Below are 16,042 nucleotides of genomic sequence, written 5' to 3' on the forward strand. Positions count from 1 at the left end.
GGTACGCTTTCTTGAAATCTGCATTGTATTACTCAACATTTTACTGCACACTGTTTGACTTGTGAATTAATTAGTGTTGATTGCAATTGAGGTATAAAAGACTTAAAAACAGGAGTAATAATAAAAACAACCTTTGTAACAAAGTAGCCTAGTAATACCATAACAGGTTTTCTTATCTTGCCCATGGCTGTTGTAGTGCAAGATGGTATGTGATTCACAGAAAAAATTCTTTCTGGTTGCTTTTGTTTTGCTCACAGATGCAGTATCACTGTTGTGCTGCTGAGTTTTAAATGTTTGTAAATGGTGATATACTTATAGCCTTGTTATTAATTTACATAATTTTATTTCCTATAGATAGATAGATAAAAATGAAGGTAGAATGACTGAAGCATAGTCTTTTTTTAAAAAAAACGAGTATGGTGTTAAACTTAAATAGCTAATTAAATATAGCCAACTTTAATCAGATTTCATATTTTGAAATCCAGTTTTTTATGGAATGATATTGCATGCTAACTGGTTTCTATATTTATTTGCAAGTGGATTGAGTTTTGTACAAATGAAACATAATTTAAAATCTTTGGTGCATGTTTCTGTGCACCTGAAAAATATTTATTTAAGGACATGTGTGTAACTGTACAAGACCTCATATTTAAGGGGAAAAGATGCTCTGGAGTGTGAGAGGGTGAATGCCTTCTCTGCAACACCTTAAACACAATAGGATTTCTCTGGAGATTGTGTTCTAGCTGCTTGGAGGAACCTTAGTGTTCCTGGGGAAAAATGAAACTACATTAAAGAATTGTGACAGGTGCTACACAAACAGCCTTGCTTGTTCAGAGGCACTTTTTCCCTTCAGAACTGAAGCCCTGCATAGCTATGCAATTTGTGCAATGGAATTAAGCAAAAATGTTCATTTAAAGACCACAGCTACAGTCTTGCACACAGCATACCGGAAGTCCATTAAGTAATAGGAGTAATGTCTGAGTAATATGAATAAGACTGTGTCATAATTATCCAAAAATTTATATATAAGCACTAAATATGAGTTTTTTTAAAAAAACTTTCGAACAGGATGAAAATAATGCTGTTTGATTAATAGCCATTAAAACCTTGAGAATCGAACCATGTAAACTATGCATGATTTTTGTGATAAAATAGTAACATCTAATTGATTCTATTATCTCTGGTGACTTTCTAGTTATTGGCTCGGTTCCAGAGCTCTTCTGACCGGAATTATTTGGGGAGCTTCAGTTGTCCAGGTTGATCAAATGAATTTGCTGACAATTTCTTGCCTCCTGATTCTAGGTAGTTGTAGATTTCCTAAAATAATGTTTGGCAGGAGAAGAATTTAAAATTTGAGTTGGCTAAACATATTTTACTTCTACATTTTTCATTAACAGGAAGATCTCCTGGATTTATTTCCTTCTGCAGGTAGAGGAGCCCTTTTCTCTGGACTCATAGTCCAGAGTATTTTGGAAAGTCAACATTGCATCTTGTATTCATGAGACTAGTCATCAGATCAGGTTTTTGCCACTGCCTGTTATTTTTTCCAAGTTACATTTTTTCTTTGTCTTTGAGGTAGAAATATACCACATGAGTTGAGATGTCAATATTTATGTCAAATGTTAGTTTATTTTATTCATGTGAGTTAATTGTTAATATTCAGCTTAGTATTTGCTCAAATTAACAAAGGAGTCAGGGCCTCTGTTTCTTTAATAGGGAGTCATAAAATAATAAAAATAAAATAATAAAATGCTTTCTGTTTTCTTTCTGATATTTATTACTAGTTTCATAATAGATTTACAGTAGTAGAGATTTAGACTGCAATTACTTGCATTTTAAACAGTGTGGTCTGAATGCTCAGGCAATAGCCTAGCGATGCTGCACAGAATTTAGGTTGACACAACTGGATGGTTTGCAAAAAAAGGAAAACTTGAAAAATATAATTTTTTACATTAATTTTACTAATTATTTAAAGATGAATTTTATTGAAGCTTATTTTGTAAATGTGGGCACTGAATTTAAGATCACATTATTAAGAAATTGTGCTAAGAGAATAAGTTATTAGTGTTATATAATACTTAATTGCATTCAGAGAGCTGTATGCATCCTAGTAGTGTCTGGAGCATTTCAGCAAGCTCTTTTCTTTACTTTATTAAGGCAAATCCATTGAGTTGTAATGGAGTTCTATTAATTAAAGAACAGATTTTACAATAATCATTAGAAAACGGTTTTGGATATAGTACTGGTTGACACATGGCATGTGAACAGTAACAGTTGCTTATAGTATATATATATAAAACCTGTCACATGTTTTTATTGCTATGCCTTGACTTCATTAAAAAATAATGAATAGGGAAAAATAATTGGATCGGCAGTGTGGACTATATGCCTGGATATGCCTTCAAGTTTTAGAATTTCATATATGTGTCTGTGTCTGTTTCTGGGTGTGTGTCTCTGTGCATATGAGCATGGGAGATGTTCTGTCCCTTAACATTCAAACCTCACCATAGGCCATTCCAAGTGTTGTAGAAATGGGTCATTCTATTTGCTGGATCTCTTCCAGAGCATTTCTTAATTACTAGTTCTCTGGCTGAAGTGACCCATTTTAGTTGGATGTATATGATTCCATGAAAAAGTACGGTATTTTATATTGCCCTAAATAAAAGTTGGGTGGCATTTCTTAAGTATACTTAAAGAAAAGCAGGCCTGTTCTTGTGTAATACTGAGAACAAGCTATAAAATCCCTTCTAGTTTTAAACTTAGGGGAATGAATATTTGAATTAGACACTACCAGGAATGTTTATAGCATTATTATTTTAAATAGTTGAAAGAATATTCTTATGTGGAGGTACAGAATTAAGAGTCTATTTTTTTCCAGAACTTATTCAGCAGATTGAAAAAAATAATCTGAACTATTTCAAAACTATTCCTGTGCTTCGTATATAACACCTAGTATTTCCTAGTATTTCCGAATCATAATATAATTGAATGGCATTATTTTGTACCTGAACAAAATAATGTCATCCCTCGTGATATTTATGCACTTATTTTCTGACCTAAAATCAGCATATGGTTAGGATCAAATACCGTTGTTTCTGTTCTGATTTGAACATACGATTATTAACAAATAGCTTCTGCTAGAAGAAAAAACAATGTTGGTTTCTTTCCTCGCTCTCTTTTCATGCCAAGAATTAAGTTTTTCCTGGACAAATTATTTTGAAAATAGCTGATAAAAGTAGTAATGGCACTAGGCCACCTTGCTGTGATGAATGGAAGCTAGTGTTTTTGTGCTCTCCTTATTCAGCATCTAGCATGGTTTCTGCCAACCAGAACTCATTGGATTAGATCTGGCAGCTTTTCTTAAATGCAATTTGCTTGCTCTCAATTCTTGCCAGTAATTCATTACAGCAGAGGCAGGTACAACATTCCACTATAGCTCGTTCTGTTTTTACAAAGTAATTATAGAAACAGGACAATTTAGCACTCTATAACCAACATTACTTTTACTGTTTTGATGGGGAATCAGACTGCTCTGTGGGGAAAAAAATCTTCTATTGGATTGACTTTATAAGTTTGTACAATTTTTCTAATGCCCTCCAAAATTACAAACTTTGGAAGGAATGATAAGTGGTCTACTTAATGGTCAAAGTATTTTGAACTGGGAAGCATTTCTAATAACTTTTGATTAATGAAGCTGTCTAAATGAGTTGTCTGTGCATTTCATTTTGCGGTATAATCTGAAAATGCCAGTGTTGTCAAGATTTGTAGATGAAATAATACCACACAAGAATCATGAATAATGAGGCAGTTTTATGCAGTAGAACCTTTTGGGGTTTTTTTAAATGGAGCGCCACCCCCGTAGGGACCGCTTAAGTCTGGGACCTCCCCTCCAAGTGGCCACCAGCCCAAAGAGGTGTCTCACATTGGTGCCTAACAGGGCATATAACACGGTGGCATTCAGTCATGATCGGCAGCCACACACATGGGGCGGTGATGGTCGCTCTCTCTCGATGGTGACTCACTTGGGATGATGGTGGTTGATCTCAGGCAATAAGAATTTACAGGGAATATGGTAATCAATCTCTAATGACAACAACTTGCCCAGAACGATGTTAATCAGCCTCTGGTGATGGCAACTTGCCTAGAATGATGGCAGTCAGCCTCTGGTGACAGCAAGTTGCCTAGAACGATGGCGATCAGCCTCTGATGACAGCAACTTGCCTAAAACAATGGCAGCCAGTCTCTGGTGGCAACAACTTGCCCAGGACGATGTTAATCCGTCTTTGATGACAACAACAACTTACTTAGAACGATGGCAACCAATCTCTGACGCTGGCAGAGGCCTCCCTTGTCCCCTCTGCCTAGCTTACTCCAACAAGGGAAAGGAAATTAAAACTCCCCAAACTCGCTTGCTTCAAGCAAACAGCTCCAACCAGCTGCTTCTCTCTCTCTCTCTCTCCCTCCCTCCCTTCCCCCCTCTCTCTGTCTCTCCCACACACACAGTTGTAACAAATCACTGACCTTGCCGAATTATCCGTTGAGGTAGAAGGGCCTCCCTCCACTGGCTGGCCCGGCCTGACCTCCATTCGGAGGTGGACAACCCATTGCCTTCCTCGAGCCCATTATCTTCTTCACCCTTCCTCACTCTCGTGCCTGAGGACCATTCCGATGATAAATCAGCTGTGACCTCTTTGGCCTCCTCTACCACCCCTGTCACCCTAACTCTCCTTATGAGCTAATGATACCCCCAGATACTCCCTTTGGCTTCGGTCTTTATTTGATTCCAGATTGGATCCGAGGCTAAAGCACCCCAGGAAAGTTGCTCCATCTGAGCTTGCTGCACTTCAGGTGGATCCAGCCCCCCCCCATTTCCAAAACCTGATATAAAAATTTGTTCGATCGTCTTATATACTCAGACAGCCTTTCACCTCTTTTTTTGATACATATGCCCAAAGTGAAACAGTAAGCTGGAAACTGTTTCGGCAGACCCAATTTCATCATGCAATAGGGAGAGGTAGTCGGGCACAGTAAAATGACCTCGGCTGAACATTAAACTTCTGATAGCTTCTTCAGGAGGGCCCTTTAAGCTATCTCTGACATTGCTTTTTTTGCACATCTGGTATATCCCACTCTTTGACTGCTTGTACTGCCTACTCCATCCAGGTTTCATATTCTTCCTCCCCCTCTGGTACTGGTTGCATTCCCGAGAAAATGGAAAATGCGTAGTTTCTTATACCCAGCCCCCATGCAATAACTGCCAGTCAAGTTTTGTATGGAGGTCAGACTTACCCAACCCTGTACAAACTCTGCCTCTGGTGCCCCTGCAGTAAACGAAGCACGTGTCTCCCTTTTCTGGCCCAATGGTTGAGCCAAGAACGTGGCCCAAACAGCCAGGAATATCACCCCTGCCCTAATACTCTCAATCCATTGAAGAATCTCAACCTGAAAGCACTCCGGAACACTTTTCTTCCACTCCAACAGAACATAGAAGTGGGCAGTGTCCCGGTCCACCCTTATGTCCACCACATATACCCTCTGGTCCAGGACAAGAGTCCTCAATGTCTGTAGAATTCACTCTTCTGGCCAAACATCACCAGGGACATCAATTACTACACTAGACTTTACCTCACTATTCTGGTCCTCACAACACTTAGTAATGGTGGTGGAGTCCATTTTGCTCACCTGGCTCATATTACCTACATGAGACCACCTGTCTCCCTCGTCCAAAGGGGAAGGCCGGACAGGACATCCCAGACGAACCCCCATGTGTGTTCATGTTCAGATGAGAAAATTAGTGATTTTTAGTTTTGAATTATCAGCACCTTTAATAATAATAATAATAATAATAATAATAATAATAATAATAATAATAATAATAATAATAATAATAATAATAATAATAATTTTATTTATATACCGCCCTTCTCCCGAAGGACTCAGGGCGGTGAACAGGGCAAGCATAAAAAATACAGAGTTACAAAAGTTAAAAAGGATTAAATATATGCCCACTAAAAACAGTACATACAAATATTAAAATAACAATAAAAAACCCCGCCCATCCCCCATCAGGCCAGGCCGGCTTGTTCAAATGAGAATGTCTTTAGATCGCGACGGAAGGAGCAAAGATCGGGCGCCATCCGGAGCTCAATCGGCAACCGATTCCATAGCTCCGGGGCGCCCACAGAGAAGGACCTCCCCCTGGGGGCCACCAATCGACACTCTCTGATCGGTGGCACCCTGAGGAGGCCCTCTCTGTGGGAACGCACAGGGCGAAGGGAGGCTAGTACACTTTTTTTTCTGTTATGGTCTTAATCCATATTGGTAGGGAATTTGTGTTTCAGTCCTGATTCTTGTTCATGGATATAATTTATGCAAGGGATTGGCTTGTGCCGTTCTCATTTTATAGATTCTAGCTTGATCTTGGAGTTTAGTGTGTGTGCTAGCAGTTTTCCCTAATTATCCACAGACAACTGTTTTTTTTGTTTTTCTTAGTGTACATGGTTAAATAAGACTTGTTGGGCCAGTAATGAGTATCATTTACTTTACCTACATTTTTGTCCTTGCCTTCTTTTGTTTTTCTGCTTGTGAGCAGAAACAGTTTCAAGTAGCTGAAGTACTTGGCCTTTTCTGTCACAGTCTGGGCCTTTCAGTAGGCATACTGTGGAGAAGTAATTCAGAAGAAAACAAATGTTGCTTCTTAGTCTGGTTCCACCAGTAAAATCCTGTCATGTTTAACTGAAGGAAACAGTTAAAGAAAAAGTGTGTGTACTTTGGACTTGGGGTCCAGACACATCCAGAGTGTCCTTTTACATTTATGGACAGTTTCTGTGCTCAGAATTGACTGTGGGATCATTGCCAGAACTGTATAACTCAAGGCTACCTTGGTATTTGGAAGCAAACCATCTACTCATAATTTGATTTCAGTGTTACTACCTGGATTCAAACAGTAATGAGGACTAAAACAAAATCAATGTCTGTGAGCAGAAGCAGAGTGATGGAGATATATTTGCTACAGAAACTGAAAACTGATTATTCTCAATTTGAGATTAATAAAGATTAATTTTGAACTAATCTTTAAAAAAGTCTAAAATAAGCTAGATTCTTATCCATTGAACCATTTTGCTCCACATCATCCTCTGCTATAAATATTAAGTATTTTTATAATATCCTTTGTTACAAAGGAAGACAAATTATTGCTTAGATGGCTCTATGAAAATTTGTATGATGAAAAATGGTCAGTGATGTGTTGAATTTATTTAGGGATGGTCACCTACTTGGAACATGATGACTGATACCTGGATTAATGTGTGTCAATTGTTAAACCAATACTTTTGTTGCCCAGGAAAGCTTTTAGCAATCTTTGAAACTTTGCAGTTATGGTCACATTCTTTACTGTTCACAAATTCAGGTGGAAGAAATTACTCCATTTATATAGAATATATGCATAAAATAATTGTAAAATATTTATAAAAAATGTAATTTTGAAGTTAGACACCAAATCTTAAGTGTACAATTATCATTGTTGTTAGTTGCGAAGTCGTGTCCGACCCATCGCAACCCTATGGACAACGTTCCTCCAGGCCTTCCTGTCATCTACCATCTTCTGGAGTCCATTTAAGCTCACGCCTACTGCTTCAGTGACTCCATCCAGCCACCTCATTCTCTGTCGTCCCCTTCTTCTATTGCCCTCAACCTTTCCCAGCATTAGGTTCTTCTCTAGTGATTATCATACTGCATCTAAAAATCAAGTAGTTCTAGTTGCTTTGTAATGTGTAAATGAAAATTTTTGAATATGAACCTGGTCATATGGCTATAACAGTTCTTACTCAAAAGTTTTCATTTATGCATTACATTTGTATACTATATTAACAGAGAAAAAAGCCATTGCAACTATCCTCCAGCTCCTGATGCCTCTATATATATCACAAAGTCTGCTAACCTAGAACTTTAGCATATAGAGAGTTATTTGGGAAGATTTTAATCTATGCATATGCCTATGGTGTTTTCTAAATAGAGGTTATATTTGAACTAGTTAAGATTCTTTCAGGGCTTCCTATTTTGGGTGAAATCTCTGTTCATTTTTCATTGTGAGCCTTTTCTGTAGGATAATATCAAGAAAATAGGCAGTGCTACTTGGTATTAAAATAATTTATTCCAGAGAGGAGACACTTATCTGAATAATGTTTGACAAAAGCCCTTCTTTTATTCATAAAATGTATTTTTCATGATTGCAGTTGTCCTGAATTGTTTGAATGATAATTGTGTTGACCAATTTGTTTCTTTGCAGGGCTTTGATTTCCACAACCCTTCCTTTTTCCTTATATTCCAGGAATGCAGGGGAAGCCTCACGTTTTTATACCTAAAGTAATGCTTGGTATTTGTTTTGTTTTTAATGTCCTAGGCTGACAAACGTGCTCACCACAATGCTCTAGAGCGCAAACGAAGGGACCACATCAAGGATAGTTTCCACAGCTTGCGGGATTCTGTACCTTCACTTCAGGGAGAGAAGGTGAGTTTATTGAGAGAAGTGATACGCTTTCCCTGAACTTCATTGAGCACAAGGAAGTTGCACCTGTTACTTTTAGTAACTAAGCAAGAAAGGACCAGGGCCAGGAGACAATTCTGCAAGGGTCCCAGGTAGTCTTCTGGAATCAATGTTCTTGCTTTGGTTTCTTTGGTTTGGTTTCTACTTTTTGTCATGCTTTTAAAAATAAAAATGAATTACACTGTAGTAAGTACTTTGTTTAGTTATCAACTATTTCTAAGTAACTGAATGTTTTTCTCTTTTAAGGCTGGAGGTTTTTTTCCATGCGGCTATCTAGAACTGATAGGATGTGCACTTCTCTACATATGGATAGCAAGATGTTTTTACGTTTTATGAGGTGGTTAAAAGTTATTGCAGGTTATTCATTTTTTGCACTGGTAAACATTTATTTAGTTTAAAGTTTGAGACTATAAAAATGAATTGCAAATGAGGTAATTTATAACATGGCTAAACAAAAAGAAGTAGAAGAGCGCCTTGCAATGAGCCCTCAGTTTCTTTCTCCTTAAGCCGAGGAGTTCTATAGCTCTCCTTTCCCCCTCTGATGGTGCTATCATTGGTGTGCACAGTTATTTCAAGTTCTGTCTCGTTTGAAAACAGTTGTTATTGTTTAAGTTGTTGTATTGTGTTCTTTACATTGTTTACTTCGAGTGCAAGCTACAGCTTAACTGTATTCAAAATAATTAAAGTAGCATTTAAATTTGTGGCTTAGCAGCCTTCAACTTGGATAGGAGAAATAAATACTTAAATGAAGTCATTACTGATTTAATCCCAAGGTTTTAGGGAGTTAAGTGCTTTCCATGTAATAGTGAGATATTTTTTTTTTGAATTGTGAACATCAGACTGGTACATGTTGCTAAGTTCTTCATTTGGCAAGTCCTTCCAGCAAGCACAGCTAAGAAATCTGTATTGCTTCTCTCTATGAATTTTATCTTGTTTCTCTCTGAAGTTAGAAGACAGGAAGAAATCAATGGCTTCTTACTATGATTTATTGAGAAAAGAGTAAAATTTACTTTTTTCACATCGTAGACAGAATGGTAGTTGCTGAAAATTTCTGACTTCCTAATGGGTGCAAATATGAGTGGTGTTTAAAACATGAGTTATTTTTCTTCCTCTTTAGTTGACATAATGTTAGCAAATAGGTTTTGATATGGTTAAATTAGCTGTCACAAAAAGAATGAGGAAAAGGTATCCTGTTAATCATCATAAATTAAAATTCCTTCTCAGTTGACTGCAGAAGCTTATTATAAGATTGTTCACTTGGTGGACAGCATTTTTATGTGTAGTCACCTCTATTGACTCTGTGTCGTAGACTTTGTCAAGGCACACCCATGTATTAAATCATGCTGTACAGAAAAAGTTTTCAGGACTGAGATCTGATACCTGTATAACTTGTTAGCTAAACTATGTGGGCAGACTTTCTGCTTTTTTACTCCTCTCCAAGATGAATGCAAATTGCTGTATGGTTAACACTGGACTTTTACAAGAGAGTGCTGAAAAATTTATGGCTATTTTGGCAAGAATGAGTGAGTTTGACAATCCACCACGTGTCTTTCCATTTCGGGATATCCGGAGATTCCTCTTCCCTGTAATAGTCTGAGCTACTTTTCTTCCTGTTACTGGAACATTTGATGAAAAACCTTCTCCAGAGGTCTGCATGTCTTTTTCCAAGGAGAGAAAATGAAGTTGATTGTTAAGCTCCAGTGACAAGGATAGTCTTCTTGGGGAAGGGGGGGGTTCTGAGTGACATGTAGCCAACCTTTTCTACATCTCCATTTTTCATGGTAGTTGTTTCTTCCTTACTAAGTTCAGTTTCTAGAGACTTCTGCTTTTTTTAGAAATTTCTCATTTTCACGGATGAGTCTCAGAATGGGGATATGTTCCTCTAGACCAGGGGTGGGGAACTATGGCCCTTTTATGACTTGTGGACTTCAACTCCCAGAATTCCTGAGCCAGCCATACTAGCTCAGGAATTCTGGGAGTTGGTCCACAAATCATAAAAGGACCATAGTTCTCCACCAGTGGTGTAGACCCGTTCTGTTCCATTTGTACACCCATTGTTTTGTTTATACTCAAACATTAGAATGTGTATACAAAGATCACCCATCAACAAAAGCAAAAAACCAAAACGACACATAATACTACAAACTAACTTAAAAAAATATTGTGGCCAAAATATTCTCTGCTCATCCTGATCCAAAGACCTAAGGAAAAAGCCAAGTCTTGACTACTTTCTGGAAGCCTGCAGGATCAGGACCAATATTTATTTATAATTGTTTAATATTACTAATTATTCTGTTATTTATTTTTTATTATTTAAAACATGCTCTTGTGACGAATAAAAGCAAGCAATATTTATAATACTTAGAATTTTAGCATTTTTGGGTTTAGCTTGGTCTAGGACAGGGGTGTCAAATTGCCGGCCCACAGGCCGATTTCATCATACCAAAGCCACGCCCACCCCATTGTCGGCAATGCAAAAAGAGTCACGATACATTGCGACACATCACGTGATGTGGTGAGTTTGACACCTGTGGTCTAGGATGTTTGTAGTTTACCAGTTGAAACTATGATTGAGTCTGTCCATATGTTGCAAGATTAAGGTGTTTACATTGATTACTAATTGGTTTTCATAGATGCACTGTGCTAATCTTCTACCTGACTCTCGTACATGGTGGCTGTTACAATCCTTAACACTTGATATTATATTTGAGTCCTTTTTCTTCTTCTTGAACTACTGGGTCTTTTGATTTAGTTGGGGTGTTTTGGAGGGCTTTATGATCTTAAGTAAATAAAAATAAAAAATCCAACTGACTGTGAGCATCCTAGACCACACTAAACCCAAAAAACTGCTAAGGAATTCCCTGAAGCCTGGTATTCAGACAAATCAGTTATAATCGCTACATAGAGATAAACCATATTTACACACTATTTAAAAGAGACATTAAAAAAAAAAGCTAAGAAGGAAACCAAAAGACCAGAGCACATTCTGTCCAGCAACCAACACTCAGATGAGCAGGTATTAACACCAGATTAATCATCTAGCACAGGGGTGTCAAACTCAATTTCATTGAGGGCTGCATCAGCATTGCAGTTGCCCTCAGGGGGCCGGGTGGGTATGGCCTGGGTGGGTGTGGCCTACTGGGTGGGCTTGGCTAGAGTGCGTATGGCCTACTGGGTGGGCGTGGCCAGCTCTACATCGTTCGCATCAAGGGTGCCTATGGGGGCCTGGGCAGGAGTGGGACAGATCTGAGGGTCTCTGGCAGAAGGAGGGTCTCTGGGCCAGGGCCAAGGCAGAGGGGGCCGTTCCCTCACTGTTTCCAGGATGGCTTTGCGGGCCGCATGAAACCACTTAGCGGGCCAGATCTGGTCCCCGGGCCTTGTGTTTTGACATGTCTGATCTAGCAGGATAACGTACTCTAATCAGCGTACTGCAAGGTGAAAACCACACATACAAATACTGGTAGGGCAAGCTACAGTATATACACAGAAAGCAAAGCCTACAATCAAATAGCACTGATGATGTTACCTAGTCAAGGAACATTTGCAAACAAACATCCAAGCTCAGAGAGCACCAGGAATTCCACCATAATGATTTAGTTCAGACTAGTTCATTTTGCTCTGCAGGGACCACTTGGGGAAATGTTTTGTTTCTCTACTTCTATGGAAGAAAGTAGAATGAGAATGCATTATTTCTACCAGTTAAGATATTTATATATCTTTGATTGCTTATGTTGATACTAAGGATGTGTAGACTGTTTAAAATCTAATTTGAAATACCTCATTTCTAGTGTAGAACACTCTTCTTGCAGAGGAAAATGAAAGTCTTGTGTGCTCAGTGGATTGTTCCAAACACTTTGTAACTGTATTGTTCTCAAAGACAATGAATTCTACCTTTCATTTACAAAAAGGAAAAATGGGAGCAAAATTGTTCCAAATTGTCCTTTTCATGCTGTCAACAGGGCAGTATTTCACTTTCCACATCATAGTCCCAAACTCCAATATTCAGTACAAACATGCAGGAGCTGTAATATATGAATGCATAGAAATGCTTGAAAGACTTTAGGTAAGATATATTACAGTCATAAGTGCATTACAAGAAATGAGCAATTTGCAAACAGTCCATATTGCTGCGGGATTTATTAGCCAGGTTTGTTGGATAGTTCCAGTTGTTGAATGAAGCTATGGCTGGCAACTTAATCTCTTGCAAAGAAGCTGCTGTACAACTGAGAGGGGTTTTTTTCCCTTTGCTGCAGAATTTCTTTTGAATGCAAGAGGGCTCACCTACAGAGTAGTTGACATTACAGGGAATAATCGTTCTAGAGCTCCCTTTGGATAGTTACTTAATGCTATAATCAGCAACCATTAACACAGTTCCTATATAAATAGGAAGTTGGAAAAGATGATATTCTGATTCATATTTAAGAATTTTAATACTAAGTTTGTGATTTAGTCAAATGTGGATTATTTTAATAAGATACATATGATCAAATATAAAAATATGTGTAGCAGTCTGTGAGAATTATATTTTATGTATCAGAACTAGGACTTTATTTGGTGTGTTTTTTTCCCTACTATTGCAACAGGCATCCCGGGCCCAAATCCTAGATAAAGCCACAGAATACATCCAGTACATGCGCCGGAAAAACCACACACACCAGCAGGATATTGATGACTTAAGGCGCCAGAATGCCCTGCTGGAGCAACAAGGTCAGTATGCCCAAGTTGAGGTCTTCATATTCATAGTTATGCTAAAAGTTATGCTATCTCACAACAAAGCCCTCTATATGAGGTTTATGGATCAGCATCTAATTATCTGTTGAATAAAATGGTGTTGGTGTTTAAGAAGCTTAAAGGTTTTATATGTTGGCAGCATGTATAAGTTTTCATGCAGTCACTTGGTCTTTCTTCCCTGGAATGATACTTTATACAAGATAGAAGTGGACCAATAAGTTATCACCAAACAGCTCCTGGGCGTCCAGTCTGTGTGTGCGCATGCCTGTCATGCAGACATAAAAGTATTTCAGATCTAACCTTGCCCCGAAGAGGTTAATTTGAAACACCTGTAATAATAATTCAAGTGTAGAAACATATAACAAAAACTATAACTGTGCATAAGGGGTATTAAAAAACATTCAGTGGACGGTAGAGTGCTTATATAGAAATATTGTAGGGGGAAAAACCCAGGCATCATTCTGCACTCCAGATGCCACTACAGAAACAGTTTCCATTTTCTCTTCATGCAGGTTGGATTTGTTGCTTTTAGCATCAATCTCAAGTAGGCTGAGATTGTTTCAGTCCTCAAACAAAAACATTTTGTTTAAAAAAATAAAATACACAGACTTCCACAGCAAACTGGGCTATTTACCTATCTAAAGCTTGAGACTAGATTGAGTAAAGTAAATCAACTATTACTACTGTGTGCAATTATTTCTATTTGCTGTCATTTCTACAACTCTTGGACTTCAGTAGAATGTGAAATTAATTATCCAGTGCTTATGCCAGATTATCCCATTTCATATCCTTAAGATGGATCCATTAATGCAGCATTTCATATCCTCAGTTGAATTGATATTTTCCATTCACACGCATAGCTTCTGTTCCATTGTTTCCTGGAATACCTAAAGCAGGGATTCCTAAACTTTTTGCCAAGACACTTCCCTTTAGTGTGCACACCTTCCCTAAAAATCCAAATTCCAAAATGAACTCAAATGAACAATGAAAGCACTGTAATGAAACTTTGGGGAAAGCAGTTTTATTATATATAATGTACAGACATTTCTCCATAACATCTTATGAGTGAGCAAATTGTTGTAATTGGTTGGGGGAAGGGGGAATAGGTATGTAAATGTTGAATAGAAAATGTCAATGCTATAGATTGGAAGTAAGAGGCGTTGTTATTAAAATAATTTCTAGAAAAGTGGCATTAAAGGGGCCAAGTGATTGCCCCCATATCAGTTACCTTGTACACCTTGCCTGCCTTTCCCACATCCATTTCCATATTCTTGATCTTACCTTTTAGTTCGTGCACTGGAGAAGGCAAGGTCAAGTGCTCAGCTGCAGGCCAACTATTCCTCTTCAGACAACAGCCTCTACACCAATCCCAAAGGCAGCACCATCTCCGCCTTTGATGGCGGCTCTGACTCCAGTTCGGAGTCTGAGCTGGAAGAGCCTCAGAGCCGGAAGAAACTTCGTATGGAGGCCAGCTAGAAGAGGCCTTGGTTCCCGCTGCCATTAGACACTCGCTGGCTGCTTAAGGACTTTCCTTTTTCTTTAGTAGAGGCTCTCGGACTGCAGCTTCCTCTGTTCCTTGTCCCTTTCTGGCCCTTTTAAAGTTAACCCAACTCTGTGGCTTGGTAGTTTACCGTCTGGATGACACCAGCCATAGCAGAATGCAATTCTGCCCTGTTGCTACCAGTTTCTTGTACCAGGAAAGCCCAGACCATTTGATTCAGCTGATGTCTCTGAGATTGCCTGGCATGTGTGGAGATAGTGAACTCTCCATTCTTCCACTAGAACTGCACCAGCCTCTGTTGCTTTTATCAAAATGTTGTTATTTATGATAATAAATCCAGATAGCCCCAGAAGAATCTTGGTAAAGGAAAGAAGCGTGCAGATGCATGCATGGATGGTCCTCCTTGCCTGAAGTGATGATGCAAGATTCATGGTGAGGCACAGAAATTCATTTCCTTGTTGTATTTTGGCAAATGACGAATTGGTATTTATTTCCTCCAGTGGAATCTCTGTCTGGCCAGATTCCTCCTCCTGCTACGGACATTGGTAATGTGAAGCTACAGATACAAACCATGTTAAATTCTTCCCTTTTCTGTTTTGAATTTCTCAGAAACGGAGCCAGCTTTTTTAATGTAAATACACACAAGCTTTGTTACTTGGTACTAATACATGCATTTAAAGTGTGGACCTGCTCTCTGGCAAATGGGCCAGTTTCCCATGTGAATTATGGAGGCCTAGGCTGTAAGCAAGCAACGGCCTCTTTGCGCGTAGGTGTGCGTGTGTACACACATATGCATGGATATGCACATGCATGTGTGTGTGGTATGTGTGATTTTTTTTTGTCTTCTTTCCACACTTGTTTGTGATGTTTTCTGAATTTAGTGTGTACAAATGTAGCTTGGTCTCTGTCCAGGTGTGAGTCTATTCCATGGAACTGAAGTATGTTGTACATACTGCCCAAGAATTGTCTTGCAAGTTAAGGCTTCCCTTTACTATAAGACTATAAATAAAAAAAATATTTTATCCTTTTGAGTGGTACTGGTGTCTTTATGTAATGGTTGCAGTTCTCTTGTGTTCTCCAGTACTAAATGGATGATACTTTACAGATTCCAAAACACAGAAGCTAAATCTAAAGAGATTTTTTTGGGGGGGAAAAGATATTGGTTCTCATTTACTTAATATTTTTCTCACTTTTTTAACTGGGCTATTTCTCAAAATGGTTCACAATATTCACCAAAAGTAGCCAATGCACATACAGAACAATTC

General features: G+C 38.4%; 1 protein-coding gene across 2 annotated transcripts in view; it reads left to right on the forward strand.

Moving 5' to 3' along the window:
* Window positions 1–15,804, forward strand: part of MAX (MYC associated factor X) — an 18,467-nt gene extending 2,663 nt beyond the window's left edge. Inside the window, exons 2-4 of one of the 2 annotated variants that reach the window (XM_081331104.1) lie at window positions 8,402–8,509; window positions 13,129–13,252; window positions 14,565–15,804. In XM_081331104.1, the coding sequence (XP_081187230.1) occupies window positions 8,402–8,509; window positions 13,129–13,252; window positions 14,565–14,752 (420 nt within the window). In that variant the 3' untranslated portion in view covers window positions 14,753–15,804. Of the gene's footprint in view, window positions 1–8,401; window positions 8,510–13,121; window positions 13,253–14,564 lie in introns of both variants that reach the window. The other variant, XM_081331103.1, reaches the window with a different exon arrangement.
* Window positions 15,805–16,042: the final 238 nt, after the last annotated feature.

Source organism: Vipera berus (assembly GCF_964194415.1).
Source record: "Vipera berus genome assembly, chromosome: 1".
NCBI lineage: Eukaryota > Metazoa > Chordata > Lepidosauria > Squamata > Viperidae > Vipera > Vipera berus.